The sequence below is a fragment of the Mustela putorius genome, unplaced genomic scaffold (assembly GCF_011764305.1).
Source record: "Mustela putorius furo isolate JIRA1106 unplaced genomic scaffold, ASM1176430v1.1 tig00537295_pilon_pilon_pilon, whole genome shotgun sequence".
Classification (NCBI taxonomy): Eukaryota; Metazoa; Chordata; class Mammalia; order Carnivora; family Mustelidae; genus Mustela; species Mustela putorius.
In genome coordinates, this window is record NW_025422433.1 from 1,684,618 (window position 1) to 1,700,595 (window position 15,978).

General features: G+C 41.1%; 1 protein-coding gene across 1 annotated transcript; it reads left to right on the forward strand.

Annotated features, from left to right (window-relative positions):
• The first annotated feature begins 9,971 nt into the window (after positions 1-9,971).
• On the forward strand, positions 9,972-10,910 carry LOC101693470 (putative olfactory receptor 2B8). Its single transcript, XM_004781529.1, has one exon. It carries the CDS (start codon positions 9,972-9,974, stop codon positions 10,908-10,910), a length of 939 nt encoding a protein of 312 aa, XP_004781586.1.
• Positions 10,911-15,978: the final 5,068 nt, after the last annotated feature.

Below are 15,978 nucleotides of genomic sequence, written 5' to 3' on the forward strand. Positions count from 1 at the left end.
CACCCCCCACACATCCTCGCTCAAGTGCCAGACACGGGGCACTACATACCCTTCTCTTCACACAGCCATTTCTCTCCAAAGTGAGAAACAAATGGACCTTTCTAGGACCCAGAAGAAGGCAGAGACTTAGACAAAATGCCCACAGGGAGGAATTCATCCCCGATGAAAGAACAAGGGGAAATCACAGCTAGGTAGCTAAGCAAGACAGATAAAAGAAACATGCTTGATGGAGAATTTAAAGCAAAAATCCTAAGGATACTCACTGCAATTAAGAATGGAGGACTTCAGGGAGGCCTTTACTGGGGACATAAAAGTATTAAAAAAAATCAGTCAGAAGGGAAAAATACAATAATTGAGATCGCATGTGGCTTGATGCAATGAACTCGAGGATGGAAGAAGGAGATCTCTCCATAGACACTTGGCAAGCCAGAAGGAGTGGCCTGATCTCTTCCATGCGCTGAATGGGAAAGATCTACAGCCAAGAAAACTCTATCCAGGAAGGGCACCGTTCCGAATAGAGGGAGAGATCAAGAGTTTCCCCTACAAACAAGAACTAAAGGAGTTCTGGAAGAAATAGTAAAGGGATCTCTTTGAGTGGAGAGGACATTATAGATCAGGGGCTGGTATCCAACATCTACAAAGAACTTTGCAAACTCAACACCCCCAAAACAAATAATCCATTCAAGAAATGGGCAGAAGACATGAACAGACAGTTCTGCAACGATGACATACAAATGGCTAACAGACACTTGAAAAAATGTTGAACATCACTAGCCATCAGGGAAACACACACCTAAACCATAATGAGATGCCACCTTACACAAGTTGGAAAGATGAAAATGAAGAAGGCAGGAACTAAAAAATGTTGGCAAGGATGTGGAGAAAGGGGAGCCCTATTCCACTGTTGGTGGGGACACAAGCTGGTAGAGCCAGTCTGGAAAACAGTATGGAGGTTCCCCAAGATGTTAAAAATAGAGATACCTCATGAGCCAGCAATTGCACCACTAGGTTTTAACCCCAAGACACAGATGTAGTGAAAAGAAAGGGCACGTGCACCCCAATGTTCATAGCAGCAATGGCCACAGTAGCCACACTGTGGAAGGAGCTGAGCTGTCCTTCAACAGATGAATGGATAAAGGAGGTGTGGTTCATACAATGGAATACTACTCAGCCTTCAGAAAGGGTGAATACCTATCATTTGCATATGGATGGAACTGGTGGGGATTACGATGAGGGAAATAAGTCAGGCAGAGAAAGTCAGTTATCATATACTTTCACTCATATGTGGAACTTAAGAAATAAAGCGGAGGACCATAGGGGAAGGGAGGGAAAACTGAATGGGAAGAAATCAGAGAGGCAGACGAACCGTGAGAGACTCTGGACTTCAGGAAACAAACTGAGGGTGTTGAAGGGAGGGGGGTGGAGGGGAGGGGTAGCCGGATGATGGGTATTAAGGAGGCCACGTGTTGTGATGAGCACTGGGTATTACATGCAACTAATGAATCACTTAGCGCTACATCAAAACCTAATGATATGTAGGCTAACTGACCATAGTAAAAAATTTTAAAAAATAGAGAGAGTGTGGGTGAGCGGGGGGTGAGGCAGAGGGAGACAGAGAGGGGAAGCAGACTCTCCTCTGGGCAGGAGATGGATGCCTAAATTTGGCTCCATTCCAACACCCTAGCATCATGTCCTGAGCTGAAACTGAGTGTGAAGCGTAAGGGACTAAGTCACACTGGGGTCCCACATATTTATACTTAAAGTTAACTAACTGAATGGATTCCTTTTTAAAAATTAACATATAATGTATTATTTGTTTCAGGGGTGCAGGTACTAAATGGTTCTTAATTATATATGTAAATATTTTGGATAATTGTTTTGAAAAGTCTTACGTGTTTTGTAAAACATGTAGGTCATTCACAGATGAGAACCAAAGGAATGGTTTGTCCTCTGTGAAATCATGTGAAATAATAAGAGACAGGTGAGGTCTCCTCTGGTGTGATCCTTGATCATCATTCTCCTGAGGACGGCCACCTCTGGATAGCTCAGTGACAGGGGCTCATTAACAGTGTGGTGCATCTGCTCCCCAGGGACGTCAGCCAGGGAACACATTTGGTTCTCAGTGCCAGCCTAGTCACAGCTGTCATACAGGCAGGTCATTGCTTTCAGGAAACCATAGTGAGAGTTTGCAATTGCCTTCATTTCCTATCTCCTAGAGGCAAAGTGCAGATCTCTTATTGTGAGCAAGTGTCCTTTGCTTAGGAAAAGTTTATGGATAAGCCAGTGCTGCTGTAGTCAACTTCCACATTTACCACACACGACTGATGCTGCATGTCCAGGTGCCAATCCGTGATACCGTCTTTAGGCAGTGACTTGGAAAGGAGGTAGGAAAATAGCTTTGAACCCACAGAGATGGTGAGCAAAGGTGAGTGGAATGGAACTCAGTGTCTGTGTTGCTTTAGGAATTTGCAAGTTAATTTTGTGCAATTGTTCTTGAAACAGAAGAGCTGTTGCTTGTATGTTCCACTGCCTAAAGGAACAGCCTATGGCAATTCACCACATATAAGAAGTAAATTTAGTTGTTCATTATAGACTCCACCAAGTCATTCTTAGACATTTCTTTCTACTGAGATACATTTATTATCTCTGCTTATGCAAATGTGGAAAATACTTAAATATGCATATATAGTGGTAGTAAAATATGACCTTCAGTAATAGAAGAAGAGAATATGCAGAAGTGTAAAAATAGTAGACCATATACCTCCATGCTTTCTTTATGGTTATTACTGTTCGTGAAATTAAGCAGTATTTATTCTGTATGCATAAAGCTCATTGTCATTATTTATAGTTCCTAAATGGTCATTTTCTCCCTTCAGAGTTTCTAAAATATCTAAAATATGTTCGGAGTTTTAAGAATGCTATATTGAAGATCACAACAGGGGAGTTGCATTTTGTGAATATTGTGTCAGTGCAGTTCTATTCGGACACTGGGTTCCATCCTTCTATCCTTGCGCAGGATCATGAATGGAGTCTTGTGTGAGTGGTGCCCTGCTCAGACGCTCTTTACCTGGCTGCTGCTCCAATCCTAACTCTATATGTTAGGAATATGGGCTGCCAGGTGCACAGCCGTTCTCTTCTTCAGAGATTTGCCCTCAGCTGAGAGGGATCTGCTTTGCCAGGGGGTCTCAAGAACAGAGTGTGGGCAACTCTTAGCCAGTGACAGCCTCATGGGAGAGGCAAAAGTCTGCCAACACCAAGGCAAGACTAAATCTGGTGCAATTCATACTCCAGAACTGTGCTGTCCAATACTGGAGTAAGAAGTCACAGGAAATCATTTAAATTTAAATTTATTAAAATTAAATAGAATACACAATTCCATTTCTCAGTGAGGCCATTTAAATGCTCAGGTAATGACATGTGGATAGTGGCTATTGCATTAGGCCGCGAGGGCTGAGTATTTCTCTCAGCACAGATGCATACTTGTATGGGAGACGTGTTCACTTTCTTACAGGGTCAGGCTCATTTTGTCTTCCATTTAAGACCACATCTTTCCTTATCCATATTCTCTGCTCTGTTTTGCTTCCCTCTTCCCCTTTATCCTGAGAGCACTCCCTGAACAAACCACGTGCAGTGGAAATCCTACTTGATCCTCTTCTCCCATGGAACCTGGTGGAAAGCATCGTCCGTGTTCATGAGACCTGTCATTTCCAGTGTTGTGAAAGCTGCCTTCCCTCTCACTAGCTCATCCCGCATTCACCTTGGAGGCCTGTTGTAGAATATGTGGGGTCAGTTCAGACCTATGAAACAGAAGCTTTATTAAAGTAATAGTGATTCATTCTATCACTGTCAACACTACTTCAGGATTCATTCAGGAACTACATAGGTCAGAGTTTGTATGTCAGTTATGCCAGTAACTGTTATATGCTTGGAATACCTTCAATACAGACATTTTTCATGAGATTTTTGGTCTTTAAAATATGTAATTTGCATACTGAGTATGTGATTTTCAAGAAATATGGATTCTTCCACTTAAACTTTTAGACCTTTGTTTCAGCACAGAACATGTTTAATGGCTCTATCAGCTTTGATGTCCTGGTATTAAACATTTAACCTCTTCATAATGCCCTTTTTCTTAATTATTATTGTACAATTGTATTTTCTGAGATGTCATTTCCAACTTTATTGTTTTTAGATGGTGATTATTACATAAGATGCCATTGTTTCTGTTTGTAGAATCTATTTATTTTTATTTCACCTAATAACTCTTTTCTCTCTCAATGTAAAACCTGTGCTTTTCAAGGATGTATGGTTTTGTATGCAAGACAATAATTTTTTTTTAAATTTATTTTCAGCATAACAGTATTCATTGTTTTTGCACTACACTCAGTGCTCCTAGCAAACCGTGCCCTCACTAATACCTACCACCTGGTTTCCCCCAACCTCCCACCCCCCACTTCAAACCCCTCAGGTTGTTTTTCAGAGTCCATAGTCTCTCATGGTTCACCTCCCCTTCCAATTTCCCCCAACTCGCTTCTCTCTAAATCCCCATGTCCTTCATGCTATTTGTTATGCTCCACAAATAAGTGAAATCATATAACAATTGACTCTCTCTGCTTGACTTATTTACCTCAGGATAATCTCTTCCAGTCCCATCCATGTTGCTACAAAAGTTGGGGATTCATCCTTTCTGATGGAGGCATAATACTCCATTGTGTATATGGACCACATCTTCCTTATCCATTCGTCTGTTGAAGGGCATCTTGGTTCTTTCCACAGTTTGGAGACTGTGGCCATTGCTGCTATAAACATCAGGGTACAGATGGCCCTTCTTTTCAGTACATCTGTATCTTTGGGGTAAATACCCAGGAGTGCAATTGCAGGGTCATAGGGAAGCTCTATTTTTAATTTCTTTTTTTTTTTAAAGATTTTATTTATTTATTTGACAGAGAGAAATCACAAGTAGATGGAGAGGCAGGCAGAGAGAGAGGGAAGCAGGCTCCCTGCTGAGCAGAGAGCCTGATGCGGGGCTCGATCCCAGGACCCTGAGATCATGACCTGAGCCAAAGGGAGAGGCTTTAACCCACTGAGCCACCCAGGCGCCCGTCTCAATGTGGTTTTAATTTGAATCTCCCTGATGGCTAGTGATGATGAACAGTTTTTCATGTGTCTGATAGCCATTTGTATGTCTTCATTGGAGAAGTGTCTGTTCATATCTTCTGTCCATTTTTTGATATGATTCTATGTTTGGTGTGTGTTGAGTTTGAGGCGTTCTTTATAGATCCGGGATATCAATCTTTTGTCTGTATTGTCATTTGCAAATATCTTCTCCCATTCCGTGGGTTGCCTTTTTGTTTTCTTGACTGTTTCCTTTGCTGTGCAGAAGCTTTTGATTTTGATGAAGTCCCAAAAGTTTATTTTCGCTTTTGTTTCCTTTGCCTTTGGAGACATATCTTGAAAGAAGTTGCTGTGGCTGATATCGAAGAGATTACTGCCTATGTTCTCCTCTAGGATTCTGATGGATTCCTGTCTCATGTTGAGGTCCTTTATCCATTTCGAGCTTATCTTTGTGTATGGTGTAAGAGAATGGTCGAGTTTCATTCTTTTACATATAGCTGTCCAGTTTTCCTAGCACCCATTTATTGAAGAGACTGTCTTTTATCCACTGTATATTTTTCCCTGTTTTGTCGAAGATTATTTGACCATAGAGTTGAGGGTCCATATTTGGGCTCTCTCCTCTGTTACACTGGTCTATGTGTCTGTTTTTATGCCAGTACTATGCTGTCTTGGTGATCACAGCTTTGTAGTAAAGCTTGAAGTCAGGTAACAAATTAATAAAATTATGAATGAAAAGGGAGAGATCACAACTAACACCAAAGAAATAGAAACAATCATCACAAGTTATTATCAACAGTTATATGCCAATAAGCTAAGCAACCTAGATGAAATGGATGCATTCCTGGAAAACTATAAACTCCCAAAATTGAACCAGGAAGAAATTGACAACCTGAATAGACCGATATCTAGTAATGAGATTGAAGCAGTGATCAAAAACCTCCCAAAAAACAAGAACCCAGGACCTGATGGATCCCCCTGAGAATTCTACCAAACTTTCAAAGAAGAAATAACACCTATTCTCCTGAAGCTGTTTCAAAAAATTGAAGCAGAAGGAAAACTTCCAGACTCTTTCTATGAAGCCAGCATTACCCTGATCCCCAAACCAGGCAAAGACCCTACCAAAAAGGAGAATTTCAGACCAATATAACTGATGAATATGGATGCTAAGATTCTCAACAAGATCCTAGCAAACAGGATCCAATAGCATATTAAAAAGATTATCCGCGATGACCAGGTGGGATTCATCCCTGGGCTACAAGGATGGTTCAACATTCGCAAATCAATCAATGTGATACAACAAATTAATATGAGAAGAGAGAAGAACCACATGGTCCTCTCAATTGATGCAGAAAAAGCATTTGACAAAATCCAGCATCTGTTCCTGATTAAAACACTTCAATGTATAGGGATAGAGGGAACATTCCTGAACTTCATAAAATCTGTCTATGAAAGACCCACAGCAAATATCATCTTCTATGGGAAAAAGCTTGCAGCCTTCCCGTTGAGAACAGGAACACGACAAGGATGCCCACTCTCACCACTCTTGTTCAACATAGTATTAGAAGTCCTAGCAACAGCAATCAGACAACAAAGAGAAATAAAAGGTATCCAAATAGGTATGAAGAAGTCAAACTCTATCTCTTCGCAGATGACATGATTCTTTACGTGGAAAACCCAAAAGATTCCACCCCCAAACTACTAGAACTCATATAGCAATTCTGCAACGTGGCAGGATACAAAGTCAATGTACAGAAATCAGTGGCTTTCTTATACACTAACAATGAAAATACAGAAAGGGAAATTAGAGAATTGATTCCATTTACTATAGCACCAAGAACCATAAGATACTTTGGAATAAACCTAACCAAAGAGGTAAAGGATCTGTACTCAAGGAACTACAGAACACTCATGAAAGAAATTGAAGAAGACACAAAAAGATGGAAGACCATTCCGTGCTCTTGGAGTGGAAGAATAAACATTGTTAAAATGTCTATACTGCCTAGAGCAATCTATACTTTTAATGCCATTCTGATCAAAATTCCACCAGTATTTTTCAAAGAGCTGGAGCAAATAATCCAAAAATTTGTATAGAATCAGAATAGACCCCAAATCACTAAGGAAATGTTGAAAAATAAAAATAAAACTGGGGGCAAAATTATAATTTATGTGTGGATTTATAGCTGGAGTTGCCTCTACCGTATCACATCATGATAATTGCTAGAGATGGTGTTTTGTGTTCCTTACATAGGATGGGTGTGCTTACTTTTCCAGCCAGGATTATTTACTTAGTTTGTCCAAGAGGAGTGAATGTCTCTTAATTCATTCAGGCATTTGATACCTACCTCCATAGAGATGATGGTTTTTAGTCTACTCACACAGGTCTTTAACATGATAAGAAGTAGATGAAATGAAGTTTTTCATTTAACCTTAGGCTACACGTCCTTTCTCTGGGAAGATGTGTTCTGTGGTGGTGCACAGAGATTGGCGAGGGACGGAGGCTGAGCGGGGGAGGTGGAGGGAGGAAAGTGAGCCGGATCAGCAGCTCAAGCTGTTGAGATCCGAAGAATGCAGTATGCAGGCTGCTCTTTCTCACGCCCAGTGCTGCTCAAGGGGAATGGTTTTCCTAGATGTAATGTGGAAAAAAAAAAAAAAGAAAAAGAAAAAAAGACGGTGGACTATGACAAGAGTATTCCTGTTCCCTCCCAGGATTCTCTCCAGGAAGGCACTAGAAGCAATTGTAACCTCCAGACAATCCCATTCTTTTTGTCTCTTTTAGTGGGCATCTCCTTTGCCTGATGCTTTACTTTTTCAACTGAAAACCATAATCCTTTTTGTACCCATCAGTTAGAAGTCATTCAGCATTTAGATATATGTATATACACATACACATATATATATTATCTATAAAGAAGGAAACGATTTAGTACAAGTTCAGGTCACCAGAGTTTTGGCTTTTCGTTCCTTCCTTCTTAGTCCTTATTGATAAGATAACGTTAAAATAGATCACTATGTATTGTGACGGTACAATATGATACTGGTGTTTTCCTTGGATGAGTTAACATTTCCCTTTTGTCCTCCTTACTTTGGTGAGTAATGCCTTCATTAGACACCTTGAAAATGCCAGCAATTTCTTTCAGATAATTTATCTGTATTTGTGCGTGTGTGCATGAAACTGACTGTGGTTTATTTGCTCTTCTGAGCAGGTGTGAGTCTGGGCACATTCCCTGTTGTTGCACATTTACACTGTCTCAGATACCTTTATAACTAATTCCATTAAGAAAGTTTTTGTGGATAGATTTTCTTTTCTGTGGATACAACTGAATGCATCTCTGCAGGAAATCCAAGGAAGTATAAAATAATGTGACATACTATATCCTCTAGTCTGATTTCATAAAACTTATTTAATGCCAGTTTTGTACCAGTTTCTTTCACACACTAGTGGGTCTGCCCTGAAACCTGATTCAGATATTTAGTCTCAGAAGAACAAGAAATGATCTGTATGCCTAAGCATTTGAACATGAAAGAACTGAAACACTCATTTTCTGATGCCTCTTTGGTTGGTTTATAACTGCTTCTTCAGTACTAAGCAGCTGGAAGTATACGGTCATCAGACTCACCCGAGCGCTGGTTACGGGTCTGATTCAGCATCATTAACTCTGCAAGACAACTTCGAGAAGGTACTAACCTAATGTTGACAGATATCTGAGATTTTATATAATACCCTTTTCTATGACTTTCTGTGTAGTACTCAAACGTTTCCATTATAGGTATTTACCTGTCATTGCTTTGAGAATAAATCGGTCTTTATCTGTATATATTTATCTAGTTGATTACTTCATCATAGAAGTGGTGTAAAGCATTGCACTTTATATGTGGATTATACAGCTGTGTAACTTTTTAAAGTATTTATTCTGATTAGAATGTGGATGGTGAATACTCCAACCTTTTTCAGGAATTTCATGTACTTTGGTTGGCAATGTGTGAAGCACAAATGTGCAGAAGGAAGAGGAAAGTTGTGGGCACTGAATTTTAGGGCTCTGATTCCACATGACGATGCACAACCAAGGTATGCTCAGAGTTCCTGAAAATTGATACAGTAATTTTAGGCATCTTTAAGGAAAGTTAAGCACTGTATTTAAATGGTGGTGTTTTCAGGTTCTCTCTGGTTGTGTGTTTAGTTGTTTTACTACTCTAAGGAAACAAATTCCAAACATGTAGCTTTCATAAGTATAGTATCTTAGGTAATTCTGACACAATGTTTATACGTAGAACTATTATAGATATTTTGAATGTAATTGAATTATTTGTATATGTACATTCTAACTCCTAAATTCCTATATCTGAACACATTTTTTAGTTTCTTTTGTATTATATTCTATTGCAGGTGAGGTGTGTACAAATCCAGTTGTGTAAAGCACAAGATACATATTTACAATAATGTCCTCCCTCTGTCTGCATCTCCTTCTGATTCTTTCTGATTGTTCTCCCTCTACTTCCTTCATCCTTATTATCTCTAAAATGTATGTACATACTTACAGTCCTTTGAGTCCCATTAAGTTCAGACCAAAAGACTTTTCATACCTATGACTGATGCCAACACGGAGTCCATTATTTCATTTTTCCTATTTTACATATTAAAGATTTACTTTTTTGGATAATGTGGAAGTAAACTGGTATAAGTTATGTCAATTTCAATCATTTATTGAAATAGTTACTTTTTGTATCACGTGGCCATGTTTTATAACATGAGAGATCCACCTCACCTGGCACCAGTTTTTTTTTTTTTTATTATTTGAAGGTTTCTTTTAAAAGTTGCTAAATGCTTGCTCCTGACAGGAAACATGTGCTAACAGAGGATGGAACAGAAGAATGGCAGCTCTTTCACGGGGTTTATCCTGCTGGGGTTCTCTGACCGGCCTCAACTGGAGCTAGTCCTCTTTGTGGTTCTCCTCATCTTCTACCTGTTCACTCTGCTGGGAAACACCACCATCATTGCCTTGTCTTACCTCGACCCACATCTACATACTCCCATGTATTTTTTCCTCTCCAACCTAAGCTTTCTGGACCTGTGTTACACGACCAGCACTGTCCCTCAGCTCCTGGTTCATCTCAGGACAGCAGAAAAGGCCATCTCCTTTAGTGGCTGTGTAGTTCAACTGTTTGTCTTCTTAGGGCTGGGATGCACGGAATGCATTCTGTTAGGGGTCATGGCGTTTGACCGCTATGCAGCTATCTGCAAGCCCCTGCAGTACACCGTGATCATGCACCCCCGTCTCTGTGCCCTCATGGCTTCTGCGTCATGGTTCATTGGTTTTGCCAACTCTTCATTGCAAACAACGCTCATCTTCATTGTACCACTTTGTGGGAGAAATAAAATAGACCACTTCCTTTGTGAGATCCCCGCACTGCTCAAGCTTGCCTGTGTTGATACCACTGTGTATGAGTCAGAGATGTTCTTTGCCAGTGTGATCATTCTCCTCTTACCTGTGACGTTAATCATCTTCTCCTATGGTCGGATTGTCAGGGCGGTCTTAAGAATAAAGTCATCTGCAGGGCAGAGGAAAGCGTTTGGCACATGTGGGTCCCACATCACAGTGGTCTCCCTGTTCTATGGCACGGCCATCTATGCTTACCTCCAGCCCAGCAACAACTACTCCCAGGATCAAGGCAAGTTCATTTCTCTGTTCTACGCCATCGTCACCCCCATGGTCAACCCTGTTGTATATACACTGAGGAACAAGAATGTTATGGGGGCAATGAAGAAGGTGCTTTGGATGGGCCAGGACTCCAGATGACTGGGTGGGAAAGTCCCATATATGGAACACATTGAATACCAGAGTGATTAAGATGTTTGTGACCCACGTGGATCATCTAAAATTTCCTGTGAGAAGTTTCAAGGGAATTTACTTACTTCATTATTTTATGCAAATGAGTGCTCAAAACCCAAGTTCACTCATTCACAAAACTTCCTGAGATGCTGATTTTTGTTACCAGATCATATGCATATATATGTATGTATATATAGATAGATAGATAGATATAGATTTATTATTTAAATTGAGAAAGAGAGAGCATGAGCAGCAGGGGTACAGGGAGAGGGAGAAAGAATCTCAAGCAAACTGTATCCTGAGTGCAGAGCCTGATGCTGGGATTGGTCCCACAACCCTGAGATCACAACCTGAGCTGAAATCACGTGTCGGGCAGTCACCACGTGCACCCACCTGGCTGCCCGAGCTCTTCCTCACATTCGTATTTAGAGAGCTCTACAGGGTTTCTTATTTCACTCCCATTTGGGAATCCTATTCCATTTCTAAGTGCAAAAGGACATTTATGCACATAATATGAAGGCATAGGCAAAATAAGAATAGGGGCCACTAACGTGCTGTAAAAAATGTAAAAAATGTTAACATTTTAGCATTTCGTAGCAACTGTTGGAGGAACATCACTTATTCTTGCACTTGGATCATGGCCAAATTACCAGGTCCATAGGTTGACTGTATCATTGCTTTTTCACAGAATTAGGTGGGCATCTGTGGGAACAGCATACTTTTATGTGAACGAGAAATTTGGTAACATCACTTCTGATACAGCCATTCAGATATCAGTGCAGGTATGATCTGAGCAGTATGACAGTGGTTCTATGTAGCCTGTGTGAGGCGTTCCTGTCACACAGGGGCAGGGCCTGGTGCGTTGCTGCCGATACAGCAGCTGCCGAGCCCCAGACAGTGCTTACGAGTCACGTTGTGGTGCAGGCAGAGGAGTGCCCATGTGAGGTCTGTAAGCCGGCTACGCAGCCTGGGAGCCACCCCCTGCATTCAAAATGAGTTTTAGGACATTATTGTATCTGAAAGTATATAACTCAGTTCCTAGTCAATATTCTATATATTCTATCTACAGTAATGCAGCAAAATTTCAAAGGGGGAAACATTTAGATCTTCTCTTCATACCATTTTGTAAATTTTTTGATCCAGCCATCAACTGATCTATGTATGCTTTGTATCTCACATCTGCCTGAGGCCCCAGGCAATTTGAATGCAGGGACACATAAAGTAAGAGAAATGACCTCGGTTTCCCAGGAAATCCCATGTTCTGTGGAGCTTACTCATTATTACCAGGAGAAAACTTAAAGAAGAAATAAAATGCATGTGAGCTATTAAAGATTTCTGTGTGTCTAAGCTTTATAGATCACCATCTCTTTATGAAGTAAGCGTCACACAGTTCTGAATTCTGCACACAGCCGAGTGCAGGTAGATGTGTTTGTGTCTTGGGGTGGACACATGCACATAACAACTCTCCTGTTCCTATCCTGACAGCTAACGGGCCTCCCCAGGGCCTTGAAGGTGGCATCTTTCTCTTGTTTCTGATCTTACAGGAAAAGCTTCCAACTTTCTGCCGTTGAGTATGTTAGCCATGGGGTTTTTCATATATGGCTACTATTACATTGAGACATATTCTTTCTACACCTAATTTGTTGAATGTGTTTAACATGAAAAGACATTGTGTTTTTGTTAAATGCTTTTTTTTGGCCTCTATTGAGATAATCATATGATTTTTCTCTTTCATTCTACTAATGTGGTGCTGCACATCGATAGATTTAGTATGTTGGCTTATCCTGTGTCCTGTTACACATTGCTCTTGATGATGGTGTATGAACCTCTTAATCTAGTGTTGAATTTTGTTTGCTAATATTTTTTTCAGAGGTTTATTTATATATTTGGCAGAGAGGGAGAGAAAGCACAAGCAGGGGCATACTAGAGGAAGAAGGAAACATGGACTCCCCACCAAGCAAGGAGTCCAACACAGAGCTCGATCCCAGGACCCTGGAATCATAACCTGACCCAAAGGCAGCAGCTTAACTGACTGCACCAGCGAGGTGCAGTTCTTAGATGATTGTTCTTAAATTTTTTTAAAAAAGATTTTATTTATTCATTTGACACACAGAGATCACCAAGTAGGAAGAGGAAGGCAGAGAGGAAGAGGGGGAAGCAGGCTCCCCGCTGAGCAGAGAACCCTATGCGGGGCTCGATCCGAGGACCCTGAGATCATGACCTGAGCTGAAGGCAGAGGCTTAACCCACTGAACAACCGAGGTGCCCCAGTTCTTAAATGTTCTTAATGATGCTAGTTCTTAAATGATTGGGAGTGAAAAGAGTAGATATCCTGCTATTAGGCAAAATATGGTTCAATCCAAAAAGGGTAGCAAGGGTAAATTAGAGTGGACAACGGAGTCTGCGGGACTAGTATTGCCTCTGAGGGATGTTTTTTATGTCACCAGCGTGAAAATCCATGTTTAGGGACTGAAAATGGATGTGTTTTTAGTGTTCCCAGGAGTGTCCCATCCCATGTAACTCATTAGCCTCAGTTGCAGTATTCAGAGTTTGGCTCCCCGAGACAGCCAAGGAGGAAGGCTCTGGAGAGGGGACATCAACAGGTCGTCAATCTCTGGCTGCCAGATTGATTGGGAGTGAAACTATGTCTCCATTTAACTTCTGTTTACCAATCCCATTTAATAGTAGTGGCTACAATATTTTTTGCTAGTGTTTAAATTCCTTTTACAATTTGAGACACATTATTCACATAACATTGTAATAGGTTTTTTAGGCATACAATGTAACAGTTCCGTACTGGTGTATGAAGTGGAGTCATCACCCCCCGGTGAGTCTGGTTAACATCCACTGCTGCACGCAGTCACCCCTTTTCATCTAGAGATGAGAGCGTTTATGACTTATTCTCTTAGCAATTTTCAAATATGCAATATGGTCTATCAATTCTCCTTTAGTTCTGGATCAGCATATGGAGCTCGAGGGCAGCGTGAGATAGGACAGCATATAAGGAGTGACTGGAAGGGAATTATCAAGCTATCCACAGCATCATTAAGGACGCCAGTCTTGGTGACTGAGAGGTTGGATGATCCCTTTGTTAGAAGAGAGAGGCCAAGAGGCAATGCTCCTACTTTGGATTGAACTGTGTCCCAGCAAGAACTGTGGTCATATCCTAACACCTTGTGCATATGAATGAGACCTGTTTGAAGAGAAAGTCTTTGCGGATGTAATCAAATGAAGAGGAGGTCATATGTGATGAAGGTGGCTTTAATCCAGAATGGCCAATGTCCTTACGAGAAGCCAGCTCAGAGACACAGACACAGATACAGGGAGAATGCCATGTGACTACAGAGGCAAATTTGGAGAATGAGGAATCTACAAACCAAGGAAGACCAAGGATTTCTGGCAACAGGAAGCTAAAAGAAAGACATGAAACACATTCTCCTTTAGAACCTTCAGAAAAAAGGGTACCCAGGTAGGTGGCACCCCGGATTTTTGGACTGGCTTCCAGGACCATGAGGGAAAATGTGTCTTGTTTTAATGTTTTCTTAAAAATTTAAACTTTAGGTGGTTAACATACAGTACAATATTAGTTTCTGGAGCAGAATTCAGTGATTCTTCACTTACATGAAACACCCAGTGCTCTTCCCAAGAGCCCTCCTTAATAGCTTTCGCCCCCATTTAACCCCACCCCTACCCACCTCCCTCCGTCAGTGCTCAGTGTGTTCTCTGTCATGAAGACTCTCCTATGGCTACATTCCCTCTCTTCTTTTTCTCTTTTTCCCCTTCTCGGATGTTCGTGTGTTTCTTTTTTCTTAAAGCCACATATGAGTGAAATCATATCATATTTGTCTTTCCCTGACTGCGTTATGTCACTCAGCTTAACACACTCCAGCTCCATCTACATTTTGCAAATGACAGGACTTCCTTCTTTGGGATGGCCGAGTAGTGTTCCACACCTTGTTCATCCATTCTTCAGTCGATGGACATTTGGATCTTTCCATAATTCAGCTATTGTTGATGATGCTGCTGTAAATATTGGGGTGCATATATCCCCTTGACACTGTGTTTTTGTATTCTTTGAATAAATTCCTGGTAGTGTGCAAATGTTGAGTGTAGGATAGCTCATGTTTATAATTATTTGAGGAACCTCCATACCATTTTTCCAGAGCGGCTACACCAGCTTGCATTCCCCCCAACAGTGTAGGAGGGTTCCCCTTTCTCTGCTTCCTCCCCCATATCTGATGTTTTCCTCTGTTGTTAATTTTTAGCCATTTTGACACTTGGGACATGATATCTCATTGTGGTTTTGATATGTATTTCCCTGATGCCGAGTGACATTGAGCTTTTTTTTTTTTTTTTTTTTTTTTTTTTTTTAATGTGCCTGTTAGGGCATTCGGATGTCTGTTTTCTCTGTGTAACTGGAACTCTCTCTCTGTGTGGGCCTGTCTCTGCTTCTGTCATTTGTCCCTCTGGATTTGTCTTCTCTTTCTCTCCCTTTTTTGGGAGGCATTTCATTTTCCCTTTCCCACTTAGGCTCTTCATCTGTTTTATCCAGTGGTAACCATGAATCCCAACACAGGGCAGCAGTGCAGGGTGGTGACATCTCACTTAGCAGGAAGGTTGGGCTGTTTTCAGAGGGAGGACAAGTAGTGAGGAAGAGGACCAGAGAGCTGGGAAGAGTTCAGAGACAGCCTGTTGGAGAATGTACTGAGCTGGTGGCAATTTAGATCTTACAGAGGAAAGATTGCCCTCACTGAGGGGCACATGGGTGGCTCAGTGAGTTAAGTGTCCTGCTTTTGGCTCAGATCATGATCCCACATTCTAGGATTGAGCCCTGCATCTGGCTTCCTGCTTAGCTGGAAGTCTGCTCTCTCTCTATCCCTTTGCTCCTTTCCCTGCCCTGCTTTTTTCTCTCTCAAATAAATAAATAAAATCTTAAAGAAAAAAGAAGTGAATGGTTATGATACTGCCTCCCTTGCTAACTAGACCTGGAGAGAACTTCCGCTGGCCTCCACCCAACTGCATACCTTTCTCTCTCC

Bases quoted from the DNA above. Each gene is read 5' to 3' on its own strand.
- LOC101693470 (XM_004781529.1), top strand. From the start codon at position 9,972: ATGGAACAGAAGAATGGCAGCTCTTTCACGGGGTTTATCCTGCTGGGG.